At 45.4% G+C, this 23841-nt stretch overlaps 2 protein-coding genes across 3 annotated transcripts in view; one reads left to right on the forward strand and one right to left on the reverse strand.

Moving 5' to 3' along the window:
* Nucleotides 1–532: 532 nt before the first annotated feature.
* His2av (Histone H2A variant) lies at nucleotides 533–2969 on the reverse strand. Its single transcript, XM_077684066.1, has 4 exons — nucleotides 2811–2969; nucleotides 2590–2667; nucleotides 1220–1333; nucleotides 533–993 (listed from the first exon to the last, which is right to left on the reverse strand). Exons 1-4 carry the CDS (start codon nucleotides 2811–2813, stop codon nucleotides 802–804), a joined length of 387 nt encoding a protein of 128 aa, XP_077540192.1. The 5' UTR covers nucleotides 2814–2969; the 3' UTR covers nucleotides 533–801.
* A 303-nt stretch (nucleotides 2970–3272) lies between these two features.
* The window catches only part of LOC144152670 (dnaJ homolog subfamily B member 14-like), a 42602-nt gene continuing 22033 nt past the window's right edge, over nucleotides 3273–23841 (forward strand). For both annotated transcript variants that reach the window (XM_077684047.1, XM_077684055.1), the window contains exons 1-3: nucleotides 3273–3468; nucleotides 5971–6196; nucleotides 19072–19346. In XM_077684047.1, the coding sequence (XP_077540173.1) occupies nucleotides 3336–3468; nucleotides 5971–6196; nucleotides 19072–19346 (634 nt within the window). In that variant the 5' untranslated portion in view covers nucleotides 3273–3335. The remainder of the gene's footprint in view (nucleotides 3469–5970; nucleotides 6197–19071; nucleotides 19347–23841) is intronic.

Genomic DNA, 23841 nt, shown 5'->3' on the forward strand with positions numbered 1-23841 from the left:
ATATAGAGGAACTCTAATATTGAGGTATGCTGCAAGCACACCACTCACAAATGCATTACCCGATTGATGCAGTGAATTTTTGTGAACCCCCCTCCAATGCATCTCACAGCTTAATTTCAAGCAGCGGCGCTATTTTATGAACTTCGTGAAGGCATCAAGCATACTCGCCATTCACAAGACTTGCATGGTTCTTTATGCCACTTTTGCGAGGCTCTCGCAAGTACAACAGGCAAAACTATGCAAATTAATTGCAAGTTAGCATGGTCGCATACAGGTGTACCGTGTCAACATAGAAATATAATTACCTGACCGGCTCGCACCACAGCAGGATTGTTTACTCATTAGTAAAGGCTTAAAGTTCGGCTATTTGATTTGGACAGCATCACTTCACAAGTGACAAACACCAGATAAACATGCATGCAAAAATTTCTGATGTCAAAATTTAAAGTGCCTGGGTAGCATGGACACAACAGCCCTGGCTCACAGACAATTCCAATGACCACTGATATAAACGAAAATACTGGGGGGGCAGTTATTTTGCAGGCAGTTTTATTCACAACAACGCAGAACTTATACACAATATGATGGTGGAGTCATGACTGATGACAAATACTTTTTGAAACACAATTCAATCAGCGAAACAAATTCCAACTGCACACAGGGTATGTGAATGTCGTATTAAAATAATCTGACAATGGCGAAATGTGGACACCCCTGGCATGTGGGGGAAAAAAAAAATTGAAGCGCACACCAGCATGCAGCCATACTCGTCTTCAGTGCACGCTTCACGAGTTACGGTATTCAGGGGGTCTTCTGAGACCCCTTCTTGCCAATCAGAGACTTGTGGATGTGGGGAATCACACCGCCGCCTGCGATGGTTGCCTTGATCAAGGAATCAAGCTCCTCGTCCCCACGGATGGCCAGCTGCAGATGGCGGGGAGTGATACGCTTCACTTTCAGGTCCTTGCTAGCATTGCCAGCCAACTCCAAGACCTGGAGTTAAACAGAGGAGCACACATCAGTCGAGTGTTGGTAACTGCAGAGAAAGCCTGCAACGAGTACTGGCGCCAAAGGGCGTAAGCCTACCGCAAAATGCTGCAAAGAAACAATGCCAGAAAGTGCCATTCACACCAGAAGCAAGGCCCCCCCCGGAATGGTTAGATGCCCGCAATATGAAATGCACAGGGATGCACAGCTAAGGGTAGCAACAAGGGCTTGCCTCGGCAGTCAGGTACTCCAGAATGGCAGCACTGTAGACAGCAGCAGTGGCCCCAACACGCCCATGGCTGGTGGTACGGTTCTTCAAGTGCCGATGGATACGTCCCACAGGGAACTGCAACCAGCAGTGACACCGCATGAGAAATCAAGCACAAACTGGGGAAATGCGACTAGAAACGCAAATAGGCAAACTCTAGCAAACGCCCACAACGCACTCATATTAAATCTGGCAAAGTTCTCCATGACGCCTAACTCGGAAAACCCGCTGTACTAGTGAAACAAACCATCTGCAGTGTCTTCGCGCATTTGCGTTGCGCGGGGCACGGAAAAAATGTTGATGCAATGCAGTAAAGTACTTAACATCTGCAGACTTGCAGCCGACGCGAAGCACCGGAGTACAGGGGTTCCGACAACACCAATAAATGGGCTTCTAACAATAAAGAAAGCGTCATCTGCAGGTTAAGTTCGGTCAGTGCTCCCGCATACATACTAGAACTACTTCAAAAGTATATTTCAACTACGAACTAAAGCGCTCAACAAAGAGGCGCCAGGGACGCTATTTGTCAGGTGGTCACTAGCATCGAGCGCACTGCCTACGCGTCGTTCAAAATAATTGCCGCCCGGGGTTGAACAGGTACTTCCAGAACAAAATTAAATGCGAGTCATCCTACAATATATACACAACGACGTGGTTTAAATTCGAAACAGGAATTTGTAACAGGTCAACGCTCCTAAATACAGGAGACGAATTTCTTCCAGATGCTCCTCGAAACTAATTTAATATGAAACAACCTCGATGACTTTGACGTACAGCAACAGTGGAAAAATATCGTGCCCAATGAAATGCAAACGCCGCAAAGGGCGGAAAAAAGCGCGCCAAAACAATTGCAAACACGAATTTTTAAGATCGCCAGTGCCTGAAAGCAAAACGGCGACGCCAATTCACATAGTACGACAGTAAGACATTTAACACAAAGTAAAGGTTGTAAATGCGAGCATTTAAATTGACTGTTGTCAGGCATCCCTAAACGCTATTACGAGTAATCAACAATGCACCCTCTTCCCCGCGCTCGCAAACAGTCCATCCGGCTTACAAGTTTTGTAAAAAAACAACCGCACCGCTGCGTACACACAACAAAGCACCAACAGTCTGTTTAAAGCACTTGTGTTGGCTGCGCGTATTGCTCAAAAAAGGTACGCGCAAACAACACAAATATGTGCGGCGTCTGCGACAGCACCAATTTCTGCAGATAGGCCTAACTCATTTTATGTTCAGTTCGAACGAGCAAATATTTGAACCTTCAAATATGCATAACTAGACGCAGAGTAAGAAAGAAGCAGTCTGGAGAAATATATCGCAAACCAACTTGCCTGCAACCCTGCTCGCGCAGACCTGGAAACGGCTTTAGCTTTCGCCTTGCCAGAGTCCTTCCCGGCTTTGCCGCCAGCCTACAAATGGACGAACACCATCGAAATTTGACTTTAACCTTAAAATATGCACACAAAGAAAGCATAAGAGACTAGAGAAAATCCATGTTCATTTCACAGGCCATAATTTCTTTCCATAGCAAAGGATCGCTTGGATTTCTCACCATTCTTCACAAAGCAGATTCAAACGCAAAGAACGACTCCAACCGACTCGGCCCGCACGACGTCAACCCTGCGAATGCTGTTGTGACCCGCCAAAAGCGATGCGGAAACGGCAAATACAAAATTTCAGTCTCGTGACTGTACTCTACCAATGAGAGTACTCGAAGTGAATGGGCTTTGTGTCTAGAAGTTTCGAAAATACGTTTTTAACGTAATACTCAAAAAGTTTCTACAAAAATATTATAGCAGTTTGTCATAACTATTTGTAGACTTAATAGGCCTAAATATTTATAAAATTAGTTATTATTGTTTTTTGACCAGAAGAAAAAAAAATTCTAAACTAAACGTTGTAATGTTTTATATTTAAAGTTTTAGAATAACTTAAGAATTTTAGAGGTGGTTTAATCAACACTTATAACTTTTGAACTTGACTGGTACGTACGTGCGTATTTGTGTCGGCCAATGAGATCACTTAGGCCATATCTGTGCCGATGAGGCGAAGTATGTAGGGGGGGTTCGGCTCCGTGATGGAAGGCAATAAAGAAGAAAGCAAGCGTTGCATTCAACTGGCACAAAGCTACATTGCACAGGGACACAAGGAAAAGGCGCTCAAGTTTCTTCGAAAAGCCGAACATCTGTATCCATCGAAACTTGCGAAAGGTATGTTAAACCCGTTGTAAACAAGCCTCGAAGATCCACGTAAGCCTACGGTCTCGTCATTGCTCCAGGCAGCCGAACAGGACTTTGGGTCGGCTAATCGCGTTGTGCCAAGTATTTCCCAGCGTAAAGTTGTGGCCATTATGACCACGTCTACAAAGTTTTTATTTTGAGTCAAGCGGCACACCTAAGTGTCGCGGGTGGCCAAGGAAATAGGCCTATTGCAGCCTTCGCACCCAGATTCCGTCCGAAGTCAGCGGTACTTTCGTTTGCTTGCTGCAGTATCAGGATCAGAGGTTTCAGTTACACGCGTTAATTGAATATGGCGTGGGTAATTCAATTTAGATCTGTGAATTGGGTGCAGTTTAGCCGGTAGAAGTGCCGTGGTGTAGCAGCAAGAGGTTCTCGCGGAGTCTGGTGAGGTCTCAATGTATTCGAACGTCTTGTGTGCCCTTGTAAGATCGTTGACATTTAAGCGCTGTAGATTTCTCTTTTTTTGAGATGATTTATTGCATGTAAAAACTTGCACTGCCGTCTTGCCAAACGAAAGGCAAAACATTCGGCGAGATATATAGTTCTCGACACAAGGTTGATATGGTTAAGATGAGGCACGAACGATTTTGTTACTTTCATTACTTCAGAATGTTGTTTTTCTTGTGCTGTTTCAAATAAAAATAACAAGATGAGCTTTAATATCGGATAGCAGGATCCTTGCTATTGTAGTACATTGCCTGCGAAATAACTTGGAACACTGACGTCACCGCCGGCAGGTATTTCCCCGTTATGCAGTGCTTCCTTGTGTCAAGGACACTGTCCAGACTTACGGCCCGAAAAGTGCAGCCATTGCACCGTTAACTCTCTATAATGCAAGCTAGACGCAGCGCTGCTTATTTGTGTATGCATGTCGTCAATGAATGGCGACCCAACTCTGGTAACTCGGTTAAAACAAGTTCATAACTTCGTTGCGTCAGTTTTTCAAAACGGTTGTACACAGCAGCGAACCGAAGCTTGTTGGTGTTTAATAACAGAAATAAATGATTGGACTGACTGGCTCGCTGTGAGCTGGCTATTCCATGCAACCAAGCTTGTTGGTTACCTTGGTAACGAGGTCACCACCCGGTGATATTTTTCATCATCCTGAACATTCGGCTGATCTATGATGAAAACTGTACAGATTTATATTTGTCGTTGTGTGTGAAGTACAAGGCATGGTTTTGAGGAAAGGAACAATGCAAATTTTTCTTGCTAAAATGTTGCGCGCATTACTCAGTGCTAGTCACTGTAGTGAAGAGTGTGCATGTGTCTTCCCTGGATGGGTTGTGGGGTTCGTTACCCTGCTTGAAGTGAGGGGTGGAGTTGTGCTCTTACTCTTCTCGCTTTGCTCCTCGTGTGATGATGGCACTGTGGACCATTACTGTCCGTGGTAAGGAGGGATGCCGTGTTTCCCACTCCCCATTTTCCTCATCCTGACAGGGATTGTCCCACTTCTTGCTAGCCTGAAGACGTGGAGCAGGATGATTCCTACAGCACAGGACGTGGTTCCTTACACACAGCAACACTGTTTAATGCTTCCAGCACATGGAGCCACATTGCTCCCAAGGACGTTATGGCAGGGCGACTCTTTCTTTTTAGTTGCTGTTTTCTTCGTGCTTATTGTACGCGAAGAAGCCTTTGTATGCTTTATGAATGGTTTCTTGTGGTCTGGGCTGTTTACCCAAAGGCAGCTGCTTCATTTAGTGTGAGGCACTGAATAGTTATTGACACGTGCTGATGGAGAAGTAAAGGTTGTTTTGCAGGGGTTTTTTGTGGAACAACGGTGTGCTTTTTGTCACTTGGCAGCTATTGCAGTGGCCATATCATGGAAGTGGCCTAGAGTGAGGGAGTTTCAACTTGTCAACTGCACTGTTGCCTGTCGTAAAGACAACAAACCTTTTTCCAGTACCGGTCCTAGCAGCCACCATGGCGAACTAAGCAGTCGGGGCAGGAAAGATCTCACTGTCAAAAAACTTCTGCACTAAACACCTTTGTTGCCCTATCCTAGGTAATAGTTTGAAGAGAATTGTGTTTTCTGTCTGGGCACTTTAACCATGCGACATGTGATTAAAACCCTCGATTTTTTTTTTTCCCCCACTTTGCTCTTGAGCTTTCCGACATATCAGTGCCAAATATCTTTTGATGCACCTAAGTAACCCTTGTTGTTTGCAAGTTCTGGTTGTTGTGTGCTGGCAAACTCGGCCCCTTGAGCCAGCTTGCGATTTATATCTGTACCCGTCGTTTGCCATTGGGTAGGGAAAAAATAGTACGCAGTTTTTGCGCTGAATGTGCATTTGTAATGTTGCAATTTTCGGGGTTGATTAAATATCCCACAAAGGGCTGCTTGTAACAAGCTGGAGTCAGTGTTTACCTCTCTGCTTCACACTCTAATTGGCACCCTGCTTCAGCGTGTGATTTGGAGTCCCATAAAGCAGCGACTGTTTCTGCTTCCTCTGCCCCCATATGCCACAGACCTGATAGAGCAGCTGCAGAAGCTGAACGGCACAACGGGCTGTGAGGGCGGCTCGGCAGCCAGCAGCAACCACCACCACAACCACCACTCGCGCAGTGCGTCACCCCAGGGACAGCCTGCCTCGCCGGGGACGGCGCGGCATCGAGCGCGAGCCACGGCGCGGGACGGCTCGGAAGAACGGCGGGCATCCGACTACACCAAGGAGCAGTTGGAGGCCGTGCAGAGGTCGGTTGTCGCCGTGCTCGCCACCTTTTTACCCACCTACAAGTGCCGCCGGGGTTTCCTCCTCTGGAGCCTGAAACAAAACTTGCAGGGATAGCCCTCGGGACGGCCCTGTTGTACTGCCATGCAGAAATTTGTCTCGGAACGCATTTTAATCTAATGGCCTGAACATGTCTTATGAGTGAGTGCCCCACACGCTGTGTGTTGCAGATCTGTGTTTGTGGAGCAGAGTGGGTGAAACTGCAGGCATTCACTGCCAGAAAGCCTGCAGTTTTGGAGCCACTGAGGTGGGGGCTGTCGTGTGCACCGCATTGGTTTTGTGCGCGTGTGTCCGCGCATTTTTTTTTAACTCCAGTTGCTATTGATGCCAGAGGCACTGCATCTTTGTTGTGTCTTGCTGTGAAGTAGGCAGGAAGGGCCTCAACTGCTATTCACATTGGGCTCTACTATTGATGGCACTTCTTCCTGTCTACTTTTTAAGGGGGTTGTTAACGGGACACTTGAGTGTAGAAACAAGTTGTCCTCTATAGGTAAATTACAGTGCCATTAATGCAGATATACCACTTGCGGCAACAGCAGTCCCTTACTAACACATAAAATTCCAAACGCATAAGAACAGGCATTGCTGCTCCATTTAGTTCACCACACAACATTTCGTGATGTAGCAATTTTGAATGGTGAAGCATAGGACTGGTGGAGCTCATCCAAGCATTCTTCTGAAATAAACATTGAGGCAGGAGAAACATGTTGATGTGAAATGAACATTTGCTGAGCACGCTAGTTTTAAAAAAGACACAGCCTTTTGTCAGTACTGCTTGGGTGAGAGGGGGGTTCAATTTTGCTCCAATGCTTTGAATAGTTGTATCATGAGAAGGTTTATGCAAGTGAATATGAGAGCTATTGCCCTTTTTCCTTGTCCATGTTTACGTAAGGCAAACTAGTCGCACAACTCTTTGATTACCAGCACAATCGGCTAAACAACATGACTGTCCGTGAGCCACTGGTCTGGGATATCGCTCAAGTAGCTTCTACTGCTTTGTCTAGGCAGCAGCACCTCCCTCGATTAAAATGCCTCAAGTAGCATTGTATTGTAAATACCCCTGCTGATGATATATGATGGGACATTTTGCATCACCTAAAAATGGAAGGAGGAAAAGTAAAATGACTTCTTTAATTATTTAATTCTGAGCAAGCAAAGCATCGTACCTTTGTAGTTAACAAAAGCCGGAACAACTTTCAGTAGTGTGGTCTTTCAGTTAACAGTCATTCGGTCTTTTGTCTCCCTTTAAAGGTCAACTGCTTTGAAAATTTCGACCTCTTGAAAACCCTATTTCTGCATAGTCTGCCTAAAAATACTGCGAGATACGAAGTATGACACCTGCAGTATGCGCATGCACGGCTCAAATGACCAGCAAAAATCGGCAATTTTGAAAGCGAATTGAGAAGAGCGCGGCCATTATGGTCAGGCTTAAAGGAGCACTGACACGAAAATTTTGTTACACTTTTATTGCATTTCTCGATGCTTAATGGTCTGGCGAACCTGAAACAGCACTTCAAATACTTCAGCGCGCGATAGTTACAGTAATTACCCGATTCTAACGCGCACCCGATTTTCCTGGCAAAAAAAAAACGAAAAAACTTTGCACCTCCAATTGTAACGCGCACGGAACTTCGTGAGCAAGAAAAACGAATGCGAGAGAAACGGGCGATTTATTTTCTGAAGTAATCTCATTCATCTCACTCCTCGTCGCTCTCCGCTGACCACAACATCTCGTCCTCGGTGCCGTCAAGCGCGTTCGCGATGCCACACTACTGAACGAAAGTTCAACCATGGTCGATGGGATCGTGGCCCACGCCTCGCACGCCCATCCTGCGAGCTTCTCCAGAGGCGCACGCTTCAGCCGACCGCTCGTTTTGAACGCGTGAGAGCCGCTTCTGCCATTGCTGTAATTAAGAGCGCAAGTGGAACGACTTGACGATTTGTGTGAACGCCGATAGAAAGGCCTAGGCACCTCTGCTTTCTGCATCCGAAAAATCATTGCTAAAAGCTTTGCGCCATCTTGAGATGGTGATGGTGATGGGTGGGACGAAATTTCCGCTGTTTCGGCAGTTTCGTTTTCGTATCCGATTCTAACGCGCATGCGATTTTTCTACCTATTTTTCCGGAAAAAAGTGCGCGTTAGAAACGGGTAATTACGGTACATTGAACGGCCTGAAAGTCATTTGTTTCAAATTCCCGTGCTTTCATCCCGAACGGCGCATATGACAGAATCCCGGCCTGACCTCGCCGCTTTGTGCGGACGTCACCGGCGCCCGCTTGAGAGGGTGTTGCGCCTGCTCGCCGCTCGTGGGGCCGCGCGCGTGAAGTGACGTCACGAGTTTTTGACGAGCGCTGTCGCGTCACTTCTTTTGGCTTCAAGGGGTGATGTCACGCTGATGTCCATTTGCTGAGTGCCGCTCCGCACGCTGCGTCATCGGCGTGATAAATTAGATCCAATTGAACTATGTTCTTTGCGTCGCAGGCCGCTCATATTTCAGCCAGGGTATTCTGTTGAGTGAAGGAAGTGAACTTTGCAATAATATTAACGCCGAAAATTGGTGTCAGTGCTCCTTTAAGTGGCGTTGCAGCCGGTGGGCGAGCGGCTGGCCAGTGGTTGCATGCATTGGCTTTGCGTGTGCAACAGACCTCGGGGAAGTGCGCCCAGCCATGCTGGCTAGCCGGAGGACCAAGCACCCAACCGGCCGGCATGCCACTTCCACTTCATAGCTCTTTGCACGATCTGCTGTCAGCTGCATTCTTGTCTGTGAAAGAGCTGTTTTAAACGCTGCTCCTTGATTAACAAGGCATTTTACGGGGCCATCAGTCATGTCGCAGTTGATTTGCTGGTATGTACTGTATGTTCAAAATAATTTGGCAGAGGTGAAATAGGAGTGCCGTTGGCCTTTGAGGTAAGTCTGTTACTTTGGCTACAGGTTTGTAGCTCAAATACTATTGAACATCTTAACTTGACATCTTGCGCACATAATGGTGATACCTTAAAACTTAATGTTCTGCAGTTTTTTTTACTGAAACATTGCAAGTACTTTCAGTTACTGGGCGTCAAATTTCGGGCAAAGCTCTAGATTCAATCCTCAGATTAAATAATGGGCTTGTGTTTTGTCAAAGCAGCTCAAAATGACAAAAATCGAATATAGAAAAGGACAGTAGTGCGTCCTGCTTTTCTTATCCCCCGTTTTGGTAAAAGATTTAGCTGCTTCCCCCAAGAAATGTACCAACTCGCACAGACAGGAGACTTGCTATATTCAACTTGGCTTTTTTTAAGCAGCAACTGATAGCTTGCCAATTTAATTTAGCACACATTTAAAATGTCACTGGCTTTGTTTTGTTCCTAAACAAAAGTGGATTTGCATATGCACCATTCAAGTTAGTAGGCTAGTTGCCAATAAAGGGGGGGTGGCGGGGTGAGGAGCTGGATAATGGAGGGCTTTACATCAGCGGCAGTAGTGCTCATAGTCATTGTGATTGTCTCCGTGGTGACATACAGGTGTCTGTCAAGGTATCTTGCATAAATTATCTCTAGAAGGCTGCTGCAATATCTGAAGATGCTAATTCCTGCATGTAGCTTGGTTGCGTGGTGCCTTGTAAGCATGTTTTTTGCAGAAAAAAAAATGTGGTGCTGGTGCTGTTTAGATCCATGGAGTCATGGGTGTGGCCCATTTGGCTTTGCGGTGGCCCCCTTAGATGATGACCGATAATAGATAGCACTCGTATTGCACTAATGAATTGGCTCCTTCCTGCCTGTTTTGGTATACCGTGACTGTGGACAGTGCAGCTCTCGTTGGTGTGGCCTTCCAGTTAGCAGATGAAGTGTGGCTTCCCATTTGACGTCTCTTTCTGGTCTGAATCCAGACTAACATACTGCAACATTTTTTTCTCACATTATCGCTGCAAGTGAAGTCGTGTGGTGAAAACTAATTTGTACTCATACCTGGGGAAAACGTACACCACTCCAATATGTTGCAGCACTTTTTGTAAGATGACGTCCATTTGTAATGAACAAAAGGGGAGAAATGCCTTGTCGGATTATTGTTGATAGCAGGCTGACAGATAACCACAAAGACATCCCCCCCCCCTCCTCCCTTTTTGATTGATGATTGGATTGTAAGGTTTAACGCACCGACGCAACGCAGGCGATGAGGCGCGCCGTAGTGGAGGGCTCCGGATTAATTTTGACCACCTGGGATCTTTATCGTGCGCCGAAATCTCGTACACACGGGCGTTTTTGCTTTTCGCCTCCATCAGAAAAGCGACCGCCGCGGCCGGGAATCGAACCCGCGACCTCGTGCTCAGCAGCGCAACGCCTTAGCCACTGAGCCACCGCAGCGGGTCCTCCTCCCTTTTTGTTTTCTCCCCATACTTGGTGTGGTTTGCAAAAGCACTACACTACAGTGGGAAATATGCTTGTCTTAAAGGGGCCAAGAAGACAAAATGTAGCTTTGGTTCATTTGAAAGATTGCCTTGCTAGAATAACACTGACACCACTTTTAATGTAAGCTTTGCTTAAATTATCTATAGAATGAGGAAAACAAAATAGGCGGGCAGCTCACTAGCTACTTTCCCGCACGAGAATTATGATGCTTACGGAATGCTTGTGCAATTGGCTGAGGCCAACAAAATTCACCGCAAATTAAATAGGGATTATAAACTTGTAAAATGTGCTATTCGTGCTTAAAGTTAGTGCATATTCTTTTTATAGCAGTAAGAATGCTGGGGTAAACAGTGGAAGTTACGAACATGTGTGGCTCTGTGCCCCCATCGTGCACGTTGGGCTTGTCTGACGCGACACTGGCCAACTGGCACAAGCGACACTGACACTTGGGTTACCCTGTTTGTCGATTCATAGCCAATGTTTCATGAAACGATTACTATTATCAACTATAATAAAAATGCAGTAGGTATACAAGTCCGGTCAGAAGTACAGTGCAAACAGCAGTCCTGGAGTGGTATCGGATTTTGTGATTAAAACAAAATTGAACGTAAAATGCCGATTTGACGCACACAATGAGCAGGTGGTTTGCTCGGAACAGTCCTTTATTATGTTGGCAGCAATGTTGCAACCCCCTCTACACCATGAGCCCAAATGAACGGTTAAGTGATTCCTGGCATTGTGCATGTCCAAGTTCATTTGCTCCTAAAATTCCGCTTCACTTCACAGGTAAAGAACTTGACCTTTAGTACGTGGGGGCCCCCTGAATTTGGTTCCAGCTTTGAAATCTAGGGATGGTGCAGGTTAGTCACTTCATAAGCTCCTAAAAGTGATGTTAGACCCGCTCGAACTTAGCTTCTACAGATATTCATCTGCAAAAAAAAAAAATTGTGCCTTTGGTTGGCAGCAGTCTTTCAGGGACTAGAAGCTAATGTGGCACAAGGGCCATGCATAAACAGGGGGACAAACATACTTGCCTAATCTTTGTTACAAACAATGTGTAGCGGAGGCAAGCTATTACAGTGTTTCCAAGGAGCAATTGTTGTTGGCTGCACCGCGCATAGCATTGTAGGTCATAATTTATGTACGCTCATTCATTTTCCAGCATCAGCTGTGTTCAGTATAATGCTCATTGAAGGGTGTGTGTGTGTGCGTGTGTGTGTGTGTGCGCGTGCACGTGTGCGTGTGTGTGTGTGTGTGTGTGTGTGTGTGTGGAAATGCCATTTTAGACCTTTTATTCTTAAATGAGGCCGTACAGCAGAATGGATTTTAATGTGAAACTGTAGGTGTGTCTGACCTCAAGGCAGTTCTTCTTAGCTTGAATGTTGTGTGTGAGCCTAAATTCCCGACAAACGATAAAAGGTTTAGATTTTACCCAGGCAGACAATTCAATTCTTGCAGCTCTAGCATCTTCTTTTGATGATTTCTTGTTAAATAGCAACCCATGTCATGTGGACTTATTAGTTGAGAACTTTTGTAAGATTGTTGAACGCTGCATACAGAAATACGTCTTAAAGGGACACTGAAGTGATATGTCAACATTGCGGGATTACTAGCGCAAATTGTAGTCCGGAGTCCCCAGGCCATGTTTCGACCACTCTGGGCGCGTTTACGCGATTTTATTTAGTAGAAAAATTAATTCGAAAATGCTGTCCTCCTCTCTTTACGCTCGCCCATTTTCTGTGGCGTTTTCGTGTGACGTCGGGAGGAGCCGAGCTCGCAATTGGCTGCGCTACTGCACGGCTCCCCGGCCTTCAGACAGTCAGTCGGCCCAGCGTTTCGTCCGCCGGCCGCCGACGGGTCGTCGCAATTCGTTCGCTCAGTTGAAACGAAGCCAGGACACGTTTGTGAATGGAAGAATGTGCCTTTCTTTACTTGGTTAGTTTGTACACTGTATCTAGCTCCAAGTCAAGGTCGCTTCACACAAGCACTGCACAAGCGCACATGCGATGCTTCGCTGACTGGTACGCCAGTAGGAAAATATAAGGCCTCTTGAAGGCGGGAGAAGAGTCAGCGAAGTCAATATAAGTACTAAGGAAATAAAATCAACTGATATTTTTACCGTACAGCGTAAAACTAGGGTGCGGGAAGCACTTTCTTGCGCTGGGCGAACAAGCACAGCGGCCAGCAGCACGACTACGCATCTCTGAACGCTTTTCCGTCTAAGAAATGCAATTGCTAGACATGAGATATTGTGGAAACTTGGGGGATGCCTACTGCACGAGCGCAAAACAACAAACAGTCACCCAAAGCTGCTTGGAAGGCTAAAACTAAATAAATGTGTAAACTGGTTGTATATTATATACCTATTATTCCAAGGTCGACTGCGTGCGCCCGTGGCCTAGTGGTTCGGAGTGCTAGGTATGTCAGTGCATGTGTTTTGCAAGTCACGAGTTCGAATCCCTGCCGGGACGTGTTTTTTTTTTATAAGTTAACTTTTTCGTTTTCCACTGATGTTTTCTATACTGAGTTCACATTTTTTTGGGCCGCAACGTTCATTGCTCCACGAGCTAGTTCACAGAACGCGCGCAGGCTGGCCCTGGCGCGCTAGTGAGTTCTCGTTGGCGTGCTGTTGCCATAAGCACCGACTGCTTGCGGGCAGTGGGCACAGGCCAGAATCAACAGACCCTTGGCCTGGTGCGAACACGCTTTTTACGATACAGGCATGAGTGAGGCAAACTCCAAATATAGGGGAAAAGCGCATGGCATTTGAGCGTCTGCGGGGACGCGGAGGGCGTTCATGCACTGTGTAGGCCTCGGCTAGTGAATGATTCCGAGCCGTCCTGGAAGGCTTATCTTATTCATTTTACAGCCGACAACATGGCAGAAGCGCGGTACGATGATTACTGAGATATTGAGAATGACCATCCAGCAACGCCCTTGGTTGTGTTTTACAGAACCGAAACCGAAACTTGTTTGATTGCTAACCTTGGGCATCGTCCAATCACGGTGCCCCCTCCTCCCAACGTCACAGCCTTAGTTGGTGCGGCCGCCGCAAACCGCGCATGGTAGTTTTTCTTCTTTCGCGCTTTGTAAAATAATTACCGATTTGACAACCGGATAAACGATGAAAAGTGTGGTAATTTGAGCCAGTCTACGCAGTGCAAGCAAAAACGGGAGGTTGACAAATTCACTTCAGTGTCCCTTTAAACAAGTGCCCAAAACGAAACCCTCGGCATCCTTGGCTAAACAGAGAAATTATTCAGCTTACTCGGCGCATAAAGCGATTTCAAAGGCATCGAAAAACGTTTGCAAACAACCAAAATTTACCAAACTCTCTAAAAATGGAGCGAAAGGAAAAAAAATGCATGGTGCTCGTAAATTCTACTATGGAACTTTGTTAACGACCTGTATGAAAAATGGCCAATCTAAATTCTGCAAAACGCTAACTTCTGCAGGCATGGCATCGTCCTTGCTTATTGTGAACGGACAGCCCTCTTCGGATTCCTTAACTATCTCAGAAGCCTTCAATGGTTATTTCAAATCGGTCTTCAGTATTGATGATGGTACCAGTCCTGCTTTCGGCCTTGGCAGTGCATTGCTTGCATTCCCAGAATTACAGATTAGTTATGCCGGCGTTGCTAATCTACTACTGAATATCGACACAATTAAAAGTTCTGGCACTGATAACATCCCCAACACGTTTTTAAAACGCTATGCTGATTGGAATGCTACAGAGTTAGCTACCATTTTCTAGAAATTCCTCGAAACAGGAATTGTAACCCAGATTTGGAAAAATGCGAAAGTTGTTCTGGTATTTAAGTCTGGGGACAAGCGAGTGATTTCAAGCTATCAACCTATTTCGTTAATCTGCCCATGCTGTAAAATTCTAGAGCACATTATTCACAAACATGCCGCATATTTAACTGAAAACAACCTCCTCTCCTGAAGTAGTCGGCATGCTTTCGTGCAGGCTTTTCGACAGCCACGCAGTTACTTGAGTTTATGCATGACATTTTGCTTCGACTTTCAAGCGACCGTGGTAGGTGGATGCCATTTTTATTGGCTACTTGAAGGCTTTTGATACTGTTTGCCACAAAATACTTTTCCTCAAGCTGGAAGCCTTTTTGCATGGCACTCGCAATGATCAGTTATCTTGGCCCTCAGATTGCCTAAATTTAAGGCGGCAGTTTGTCGCATTTAGCAGTTCGCAGTCGTCATCACTCCCTGTCATGTAGGGTGTGCCGCAGGGCTCGATTCTTAATTTATGTGAACAACGGTGATGTTGATATTGCAAAAACACACCAGTCAAACTCAGTCTGTACACTGACGACTGTTCATCTATATTTTTGTATCAGTAACCCCAGGGATCAAATAGAGTTAAATGTTTCTGCTTCTTTTTGTACCTGGAGCTCAACGTGGCAAATGGCACTTAACCTTGACAAAACAGTATGCATGACATTCGCAAACAAGAAGCGCCCCCTACGTTTTTCGTATGGCCAGAACATGAAGCATGTTAACGAAATCAAGTACCTTAGTGTCACATTCTCACGGAACCTAAATTAGCATAAACTAGTCTGCTTGAAAGCGCTTCGGAAACTGGGCTACTTGAAGCAGTGTTAAAAGCTGCAACTCGTGAATGCAAGCTAACCACATACAAATCCCTGATAGGGCCTGTAGTTGCATACGCCTCCGTGGTCTGGCCACCTCATTGCGCATGTGACCTAGCACAACTGGAACATGTTCACAAAAAAGCAGTAAGATATCACCGTTATGACCAGCATTTTTCGCCTTTGTCCCACGCTATTTGTCTATCACTCAAATTGCTCGAACACAAACGTATGTGAACATATCGGCACTTTACACAAAATAGTGAACTCTGGGGGCAAGCACTCGCAGGTCAAACCCCGTGAACAGCACGCCCTTTACACCATTTTTATAGACTGTTTTTTAAGTTCATTTTTTCCTTTCACCGTGGGATTGTGGAACAACCTGGATGTTTCTCTTCAAAAACTTTCTACCAATATTTTTTTGAATGACCTACTTAACCATGTGTTCTGTTAGTTTAGTCTGTATTCACTGTTATGGACCCACTTCTGTAATGTCTCAAACTGTGAGGTGGCAGTATTTGTGTATAACCAAAAATAAATAAATAAAAGTTTAAATACTGAGCTGACCACTTTTCCAATGAGAAAGCATTACAGCCATGGGCATCGGCAGGATTTATCTTTAGGAGGACAAATGCATTGCATCGAGAGGGGAAAGGGAGCAAGTGCTGCTGTGGTTTAAGGGGGGAAGGGGGGGGCCTTTGGCACCCCCACGCCGATGCCCATGATTACAGCTGACTGAGCTATAACTAAGAAAAACTACAGATAAGCGATGTTTTGAATAGCTACATTTTACTATACTTCAAACAAAATAAATGTTCGTGGTATTACAACACCATCAGAGCCATAAGAAACAATCCAGAGAAGACCAAAAATAGGCAAACTGGTCCCTTTTGGATCTAAGCCCCTAAAAGTTTAACTTTTTCTACACCAAATGACACTTCGAATTAACTAAACTTCTAATTAACCAAACTTCCAATTAAACAAAAGCATACTAACAGCATTGTTATTAGATTGCAACGTGTCTCCCCCCTAAATTCCGTTCAGAATCACTACTTCCGTCCCCAAGGTGAGCATGCGGCACAGGTTGCCATGGTAGTTGAGACTTATCTCCAAAATCAAAGCCTGAAGCGTCCACCACACAAATTCTTCACATGGCACTGTGCACAAAAAAAAAAAAAGAAGAAAGGCTTGGAACCTCAAAAAAAAAAAGCGATGTATACGCTGTAGAGAGTCTGAACTGGCCTGCCGCATTATCAGCTGTGTGCTGCCTTAGTTGTTATGGCACAAACATCAGTGCAGAACACAGCGCTGTTCTTGTGCTTTCAAGTGCAAGATTGAATTTTAGAAAGGATAGTCACCTCGATACTTTTTACTTGAAATAACTTCCAATTAACTGATTAACTGGCTTTTAGCTTTGCATTATTGAGCGATTCCTTCCATGGATTGCATGTAAAATTGCCGGGACCACCACATCACTTCCAGTTAACTGAAAACTCCAATTAAGCAACTTCGAATTATCAAAAGTCATGTGGAAAGCTGATTTTGAGGAACTGAGTTGCTCAGTTACAGCTTTTTTTTTTTTTCTTTCACTTGCAATGCACTGAGGCAGGTGTTGGGGAATGCAAGGAGGACAAGCTGCCCAAAAGCAAGCAATGTAAAATGCACACTGTTTTTTACCATTCAAACACAGTGCAACACAATTGAACATGACAGTAGCATGTACGGGTTCGATGGAGGTAAACTGAAAATATGTTTGAGCTCCAATAACTGGGCTTTTTACAAAGCAAGCAATAAACACTGCACATATGGGTTTCAAGTAACTATGGGGTCCAATAGTGGGTATTATATTCTGCTCAGTTGGATTGAATGAAAGACGTGCCCTTTACTCCGATTGTGCTTAATTCTTTGCCACATTCATCTCGGCAACTTGTCATTTAGAATTAGTTGCTGGTAGGTGACTGGCTTTGGTGAAACCAGCATTTATACTGTCCACATGAAAACATGCATAAAAAAATGTCTGGGGTAATTTTAAGTTATGCACAAACTGCTCCCAAAGTAACAAAATGGGTCGCAAAAAATTAATGAGCTGTTGCTCGCTAAAGCTGCTCAAATGAAGTGTGCACCTTTATGGCAGCTAAAGTGCCACCTTTTTGTCATTTCTGCTGAGGACAAGTGAATCCAGGCTGAAGCAGATGGTGGCCAGACGGGCCATGTAGCCAATTGTACTGACAGTCGCTGACTTTGGCTGCTGGTTGCCGTGTGTATATAAGCTGGCATGGAAAAGGGACGGTGGCTTCCGTGCTTATAAATGTCCATCTTTTTACACCACACTTGAATGAAATAGACACTGAAGCAAAGCTGACTCTGCCTGGGGTGGTGAGGCATTGTACTGTATTACTGCAGCACAATGCCCCTATTATTCTTAGCTCGCCCAAATCTCTGCTCTGTTTTATGTGTGCAGTAGCGGAAGTTTGTGTCTCATCAAGAGCATGTGCTTAGCTCAAGTTCCCACACGCATTTCTATCTGCATGTCCCCAATCTTACTGGTTCCCCACTCCAGGAAGTTGCTGAGACAGTCTCTGCCAATCCGGTTTCACCATTCATGATTTGCGACCTCGCCAATCTCGGTGGGGAAAAGGGTCTGAGGTGGCAATACCTGTTTTCACGTTTTGAAATGCCAGAAGCAAGTGCTGCTGCTGTGAGTGGTATATTTGTATTTGCTTATACAAGGCAATTCGGTTTTTACAATGTGGTGTTCCTTTAACTAAAAGGTGTGAATCAGGGGGGGGTGTTGTAGTTTGAGGACAACAATATCATTTGCACGTGCCAATCTTGCTCTCAGCGATATGCTGCCCTGTATGAGATAGTAGCCCCACGCAGTATTGCATTCAATGTGAATTTTTCCATTTTTTTTCCCTCTTACTGTCTTTCTATGCTGCTGCTAATGTCATTTGCCAAACCTTTGGTAAAGATTGTTTTCACAAGGGGTGGTAAACCTTGTTCCCATAGCACAGTGGACAGCACACCTGCTGGTAGTCACTGTTGTCCAATGTGGGGAGGGTACATTATTGCCAGAGGGATCTTTTGCTCAAAGGAGTGGCCATGTGATCAGCACTGTTAGTGCACATGGCAGTTAATAACCCCCGAGAAGTTGCACTGAGGGCAGTCGCTGTAAAAGGTATGCTGAAAATGCCTACCGCGTGATTCCCACTGAGCATTTTTGTTCTGATCCCACAGCTGGCGCTCCTGTTGTGGGTGAAAAGTGTAGAATTTGCTGATTGCAGCTAAATTTCTTGTTAAATTTGCCTAAGAAGCTTGTTTTGGCACTGTGTGCATAGATGGCATCTGAAAGTGTTTGAGCACATGCGTAGTTAACATTTTGCCCTCGATGGTAATGCTGGGTAGCGAATTCATACCCTATTAATTGGTTGCAGCAGTGGTAGAGTACAAGCGAGTGCATAATTTTTCAATGTAGTACCCCCACTTTTCAGTGCACTTGCTGCAGCGTTTCACAGCTGTATATTTAACATAAAAAGTTCTTGCTATGCGCCGGTGTGTGCACTGCTGCTTGTACGTGTCGGCCTGCAGAAAGCTACGATTAGTACTCGCAAGTGTCTGCTCTCAAAAACACATGCAGGAGGAAGGAACTGAACAGTAAATGCTGCACATTACAGAGAGGGGGATGCTGGGACTTTGTAATGTCTTAAGGGGTCATACATCCAATCTGGCACTTGCACTTTTCCTTGCTGTTTACGTTAACGGATGGGGAAGAATAAGAATTGCTGGTTGAGCGCAAATAATTTCTGAATTGCTCGTTCTACGGCTCGCCTGCCTGTCGCAGGACGAAGCAGTGCAAGGACTACTACGAGGTGCTGGGCGTGAGTCGGGATGTGGACGAGGAGCTCCTCAAGAAGCAGTACCGCAAGCTGGCGCTGCAGGTTCACCCCGACAAGAACAAGGCCCCCGGGGCGGGGGACGCCTTCAAGGCCATCGGCAATGCCTACGCCGTCCTCAGTGACCCCGAGAAGCGCAGGCTGTACGACCTGAATGGCAACCGGCCCCCGCAGCAGCACAGCTACCCGGGAGACAGCTACGACTACAGCCGAGGCTTCGAAGGTGAGTCCTGGCACCTTTGCTTTCGAGGAGTAGGGGACGAGCAGCTGTGGCAGGTTGCCCCATCCAGGGAGTCCAGGCGTCAAACCTTCTGACTTGGTGGGTCACTGGCTGATTGCGCTGGCTTTGAAGCATCAGGCTGCAAATTGTGGTTTGAATTTGGGGGTGTGAGTTGGAAATTTGCGAGTACCATGTAGTAGGTCCTGAATTGAAGAGTGAATCCAAGGGGCAAAAAAATTGGTGAAGCTTGCAGTAAGTCACGCAAGGCTTGAACCGTAAGGAAGCTGGAGGATTTCTTTGTATGTAAGCACTGAAGGACACACCACTACGCATTGCATTAGGTTTGAAATTGTTTATTTACATGTTCCGTCATGACTTTTTACTGTGGTAGTAGTAGTCATCGTCATACCCATCTATATCGTCGTCTTCCTCATGCATGACTGGCGGGCCCGGATCGTTTCGTCTGCAGGCTTTCACGTTTCTCTTAACTCTTTCGGGACCGCTCCATAGGCCTTCGATCACATATGATCGATGGTTTCGCGAGCCTGCAGAATACAAATTTTCGCTCGATGGAACACCTAGCGACATCTAGGAGATAGTTTGAAAACTGAAGTTTTCTCTTTTGTGAAGTTTCTTTTTTTATCGCCAGGCGGCAACGCGTCAGATATTTTATTCTGACGGGCAGTGGTTTCAAATGTAAACAAACATGGCGTCATACTCGCGCGAGCGCGATAAGAAATCCGCCTCGTCTCGTCTCGCATATCTTCGCCTTCTACTGTGGATTTTAACGATGAGAGAGGCAGTGAAGAGTCGGAATGTGGCTTTAGAGATTGGATTTCAGCTCGAGTGAGGATTCGCGTGTCGATCAGCCTGGAACATCAAATCGCGCTCAAAGGTGGGTGTTGGTTTCAGTTTCAATTGGCTCTGGAGTAAATATGTGCGCTCGAAATATGTTCTGGCTGGTTTATATTTGTTCGCTAGGGTGTTAACTACCTATGGTGGTAATCTCCTGCCACGAGTTCAGAAACGGATGAAGTTTTCGCCGAGACGAGAGCCCGCCGTGTACCTGGGCGACGACGTAGCCATGGCCTTAGTGTCAAAAAGATCACACACAAAACAAAAAACCAGTTACACCTAGCCGCATCAAACTTTTGCGATGAAGAAACAAAGCATTGTGTTAGATTTTGTATATCCTGGAATAATTTTATTATGTTTTAATATTTTTATATTTACGCTTTTTTCTATCTTTTTCTGTAGTTTTTTTACGAAGTTCTTACTTTCAGATTTTTTCATGGTTCTATCGTCAGTGTTGAAGTAAAACTTGGTATTGTATGTCAAAGAGCATCTAATTAGCTGCATTTTGGCATATGCTAAGGCAGGATGGTGCCTTTGCTTTATGTAATAAAAAATTTGTACCGTGACCTCCCTTTTTCATCACTTTTTCCGGCGGTCCCGAAAGAGTTAAAGTGGAATGCGTCAGCACGCACTAGGACTGGCGCAGCCGGCTTCGCGAACTGGGTGTCTGTAGCATGAGCGGTCTTGTGCTGTCCCTTTGAAACGCAGACGCACAAGAATGGTTTTCTTAGTATTTTTTTGCAAGCGCCACGTGCAAGCCTGGACGACGCCAGGCGCTCCTCGTAAAGTGCGTGCTTACATGAACAGTAAATGGTGGGAGTAACTATGACTTGAGGTTTCCTGATGACGCAGCACACTGCACACAGTGTGGCCAGCAACAACAGCTTCCATTTGAAAAGGCCAATGGTCAAATTGGTTGCCCTAAACCCATGGGAACATTTTCACTCGAGTCGCAGCCGTGGTGCGTGTGGCATACCTGCCAGGTTTCCCGAATTGTCCGGGAGACTCCTGAATTTTGATGGTTTTGTACGATTGTACGGCTGAAATGAAAATCTCCCGAATACACACCCGTGTCAGGCCAAACCTTTCTCCCAGTTTGGACACATTGCGCCAGAGCTACCCGACAGTCTAATACAATCCTACAGCGATTGACATCGTGATAACTGAGGAGGTTAAAAAGCGTAGTCGGCCATGCGTGCAAGTTAAGCTGCTTAGTAACACAGAAACGCAAAATGTGAGAGGCAGTTCAGTATGGTAAAGAAAAATTGCCCCCAGTTCCGAGCACCCATCCTACCGGCGAGCGGCCGTAACACGTTCCACTCTGCGCAATGAACGTTTTTTTCATCATCATCATGTCGAACACAACCCTCAGCCACGTTCTTTTGGCGAGGAGTCACAGGTCGAACATTGTTACGCTCTACAGTATTACCAGGACTTCCTGAAAAAGGTGGCGTCAGCCCCGCCAAAGATTTAGCATCTGACCAGTGGTGCATACCTCATTAGTTGTTTGGACGAAGCAGTGTAAATAATTGCACTCTGCTGCTACTAATTTTTCGATCCCTTAGCCTCCCCCCCTTCCCCTGTCAGAGCTCCCTAATGCCATCTCGGAGAATTTGGCAGGTATGGTGTGGGCTCTGTGGGGACGTTTCTGACCTATTAGTGACAGTGTTGGCCTCATTCTCAGCATTCGTGATTGTTGTCAGGGTGGCAGTTCTGTCTGGCCTTGGGAGGTTTTACTTTATCTCTTCGAGAGTTTGTTCTGCTACCCATCGGTGTCCTTGGCGAGAAGAGAGGGTCCTGCTAAGACTGCAGATAAAATGGAATGGTCTGAAGCCAGGGGTACTGATTCCTTAGTTATATTCTCTAGCTTGTGCGTCACATTATGTACAATGGCAGAAACAAAATGTAACGTTTTCCTGAAAGCATAGCTGCCAAGTGCGAAAAATTTTAGCAACTCTGTGCTAGATCGGCAATTGGCTAATGTAATTATTTGGTAACCTAGAGTTCAATCCGAATTCTTGTATTTGACTATTTGGTGATTCACGGTGTGAAGTCTACAAAACAGGCTCAGTTATCTGCTGAGGTGTATGTTCCAATTTCTAGTCGCCTGCCAATCTGTAGAACTGCAAATAATTCGCTAATAGTGGGTCGTCCTCCTCATTCAGCCTTGGCCTGTTCAGGGGGTGCAGTCCACCATTTGTGTTCCACAAGTATTCCGGACACCCTCTGTTCAAAGGGGGCCTCGCACTGAGGCTTTTTCATTATCAGTCTCGGACTCCCCGAGAAGCAATCAGGCATTCATTTTTCACACGTATTTCTATGGCGTAGAGAATCTTCAGACTACCCACGGTCTATCCACGGTCATTCCGAGACTGTAAATCAAAGAACCCCCCTGCCGAGGGATTACTTGAGGCCGATTAAATTAGAGAAGCCTGGTGTTTGCTGTATTATACAATTTGCAGAGCAATTTCGCTACTGAGAGCATTCAAAATTTTCAACTTTTTTAAAATTGCTCCCATTACTGGGAACAAAAGTTGCTTTGTTGCCAACATTACAAAGCTAAAACAATGCAACTACTCGTAAAACGAGCTTCAGTAGAAAAAACTTGACCACTACCTAATATGCAGGCATGTGCCTACAAAGGCTAGCTTTGCAATGGAATAAAGATTTGCCCGGTTCCTATCATTTTACGGTTACAATTACCTCAGTGGAAATGTTATGTGGGTATTTAGAACTGTGGACCCTTGACATACAAACTATGCACAGCCATTTTGTTGCACGGTATCCGCAAATAGGTTAAAAAAAATGTAGTCACGGTTTCTCCGGGCTTTCCTCCTCCAGTCATGAAATGACGCCATGTTAAGAAGCCAATCACAACTCCGCCCCGTCTGCACAACATGGCTGTGTTGAGCGGGCTTGCAAAGAGTCGGACACTACGACAACATCAGCACCACACCATGATGAAATTCACATGCAACTAAATTGGCGATGTCAGACCTCTGGTATGACTGATCAACATGGCTGGATTCCTAGTAACAACTCCTGCGTCGTACCCCGGCAAGTGGTGCGGGCACAAATAACCATGTTTAACGTAAATTTGGTATTTGGAAACTGTTTTCCCTGTTTCATTTCGGTCTGAACTGTCATTATACTTGCAGATATTCTTGCTAAAGCTTGCTCTAACTCATGTAGGCGTTAATTGGAGTGAGACAAGCACAAACTGTCCAGCAAAATAAATTACCAATAGCTTAAAATGGGAATTTACTGCATGAACACATTTATCAAAGGAAGTTCTAGTTACCAGAAGTTCAAATCAACCCATCTTTCACATGCCAAGCTAAATAATATTAAGCTACAAATAGTGATGTTGCATGTTGTGAGCTTTACCTTCACGCAGTTTGATTGCTTAGCTGCAAGAAATAATGCTGTTAATGTTGTTTAGTCAGTTGAATATGCCAGCCTATGGCTTACTGCAGAAGCGTTCAACAGTAAGTTAGTGGTTAAAGCTCTGGGTGAATTTGAATTTATAAAACTAGACGGGAGTGCCTGGCTACAAATACGAACCAAATACGAACCAGCCACCCATGCAGGCTGGCCCAGAAACTTCAAGTTCGAATAGCACATAAGGAAAGTTTTTTTCCTC

The sequence above is a fragment of the Haemaphysalis longicornis genome, unplaced genomic scaffold, assembly GCF_048455015.1.
Source record: "Haemaphysalis longicornis isolate Haplotype H1 unplaced genomic scaffold, Haemaphysalis longicornis Haplotype H1 scaffold_1, whole genome shotgun sequence".
Lineage (NCBI taxonomy): Eukaryota > Metazoa > Arthropoda > Arachnida > Ixodida > Ixodidae > Haemaphysalis > Haemaphysalis longicornis.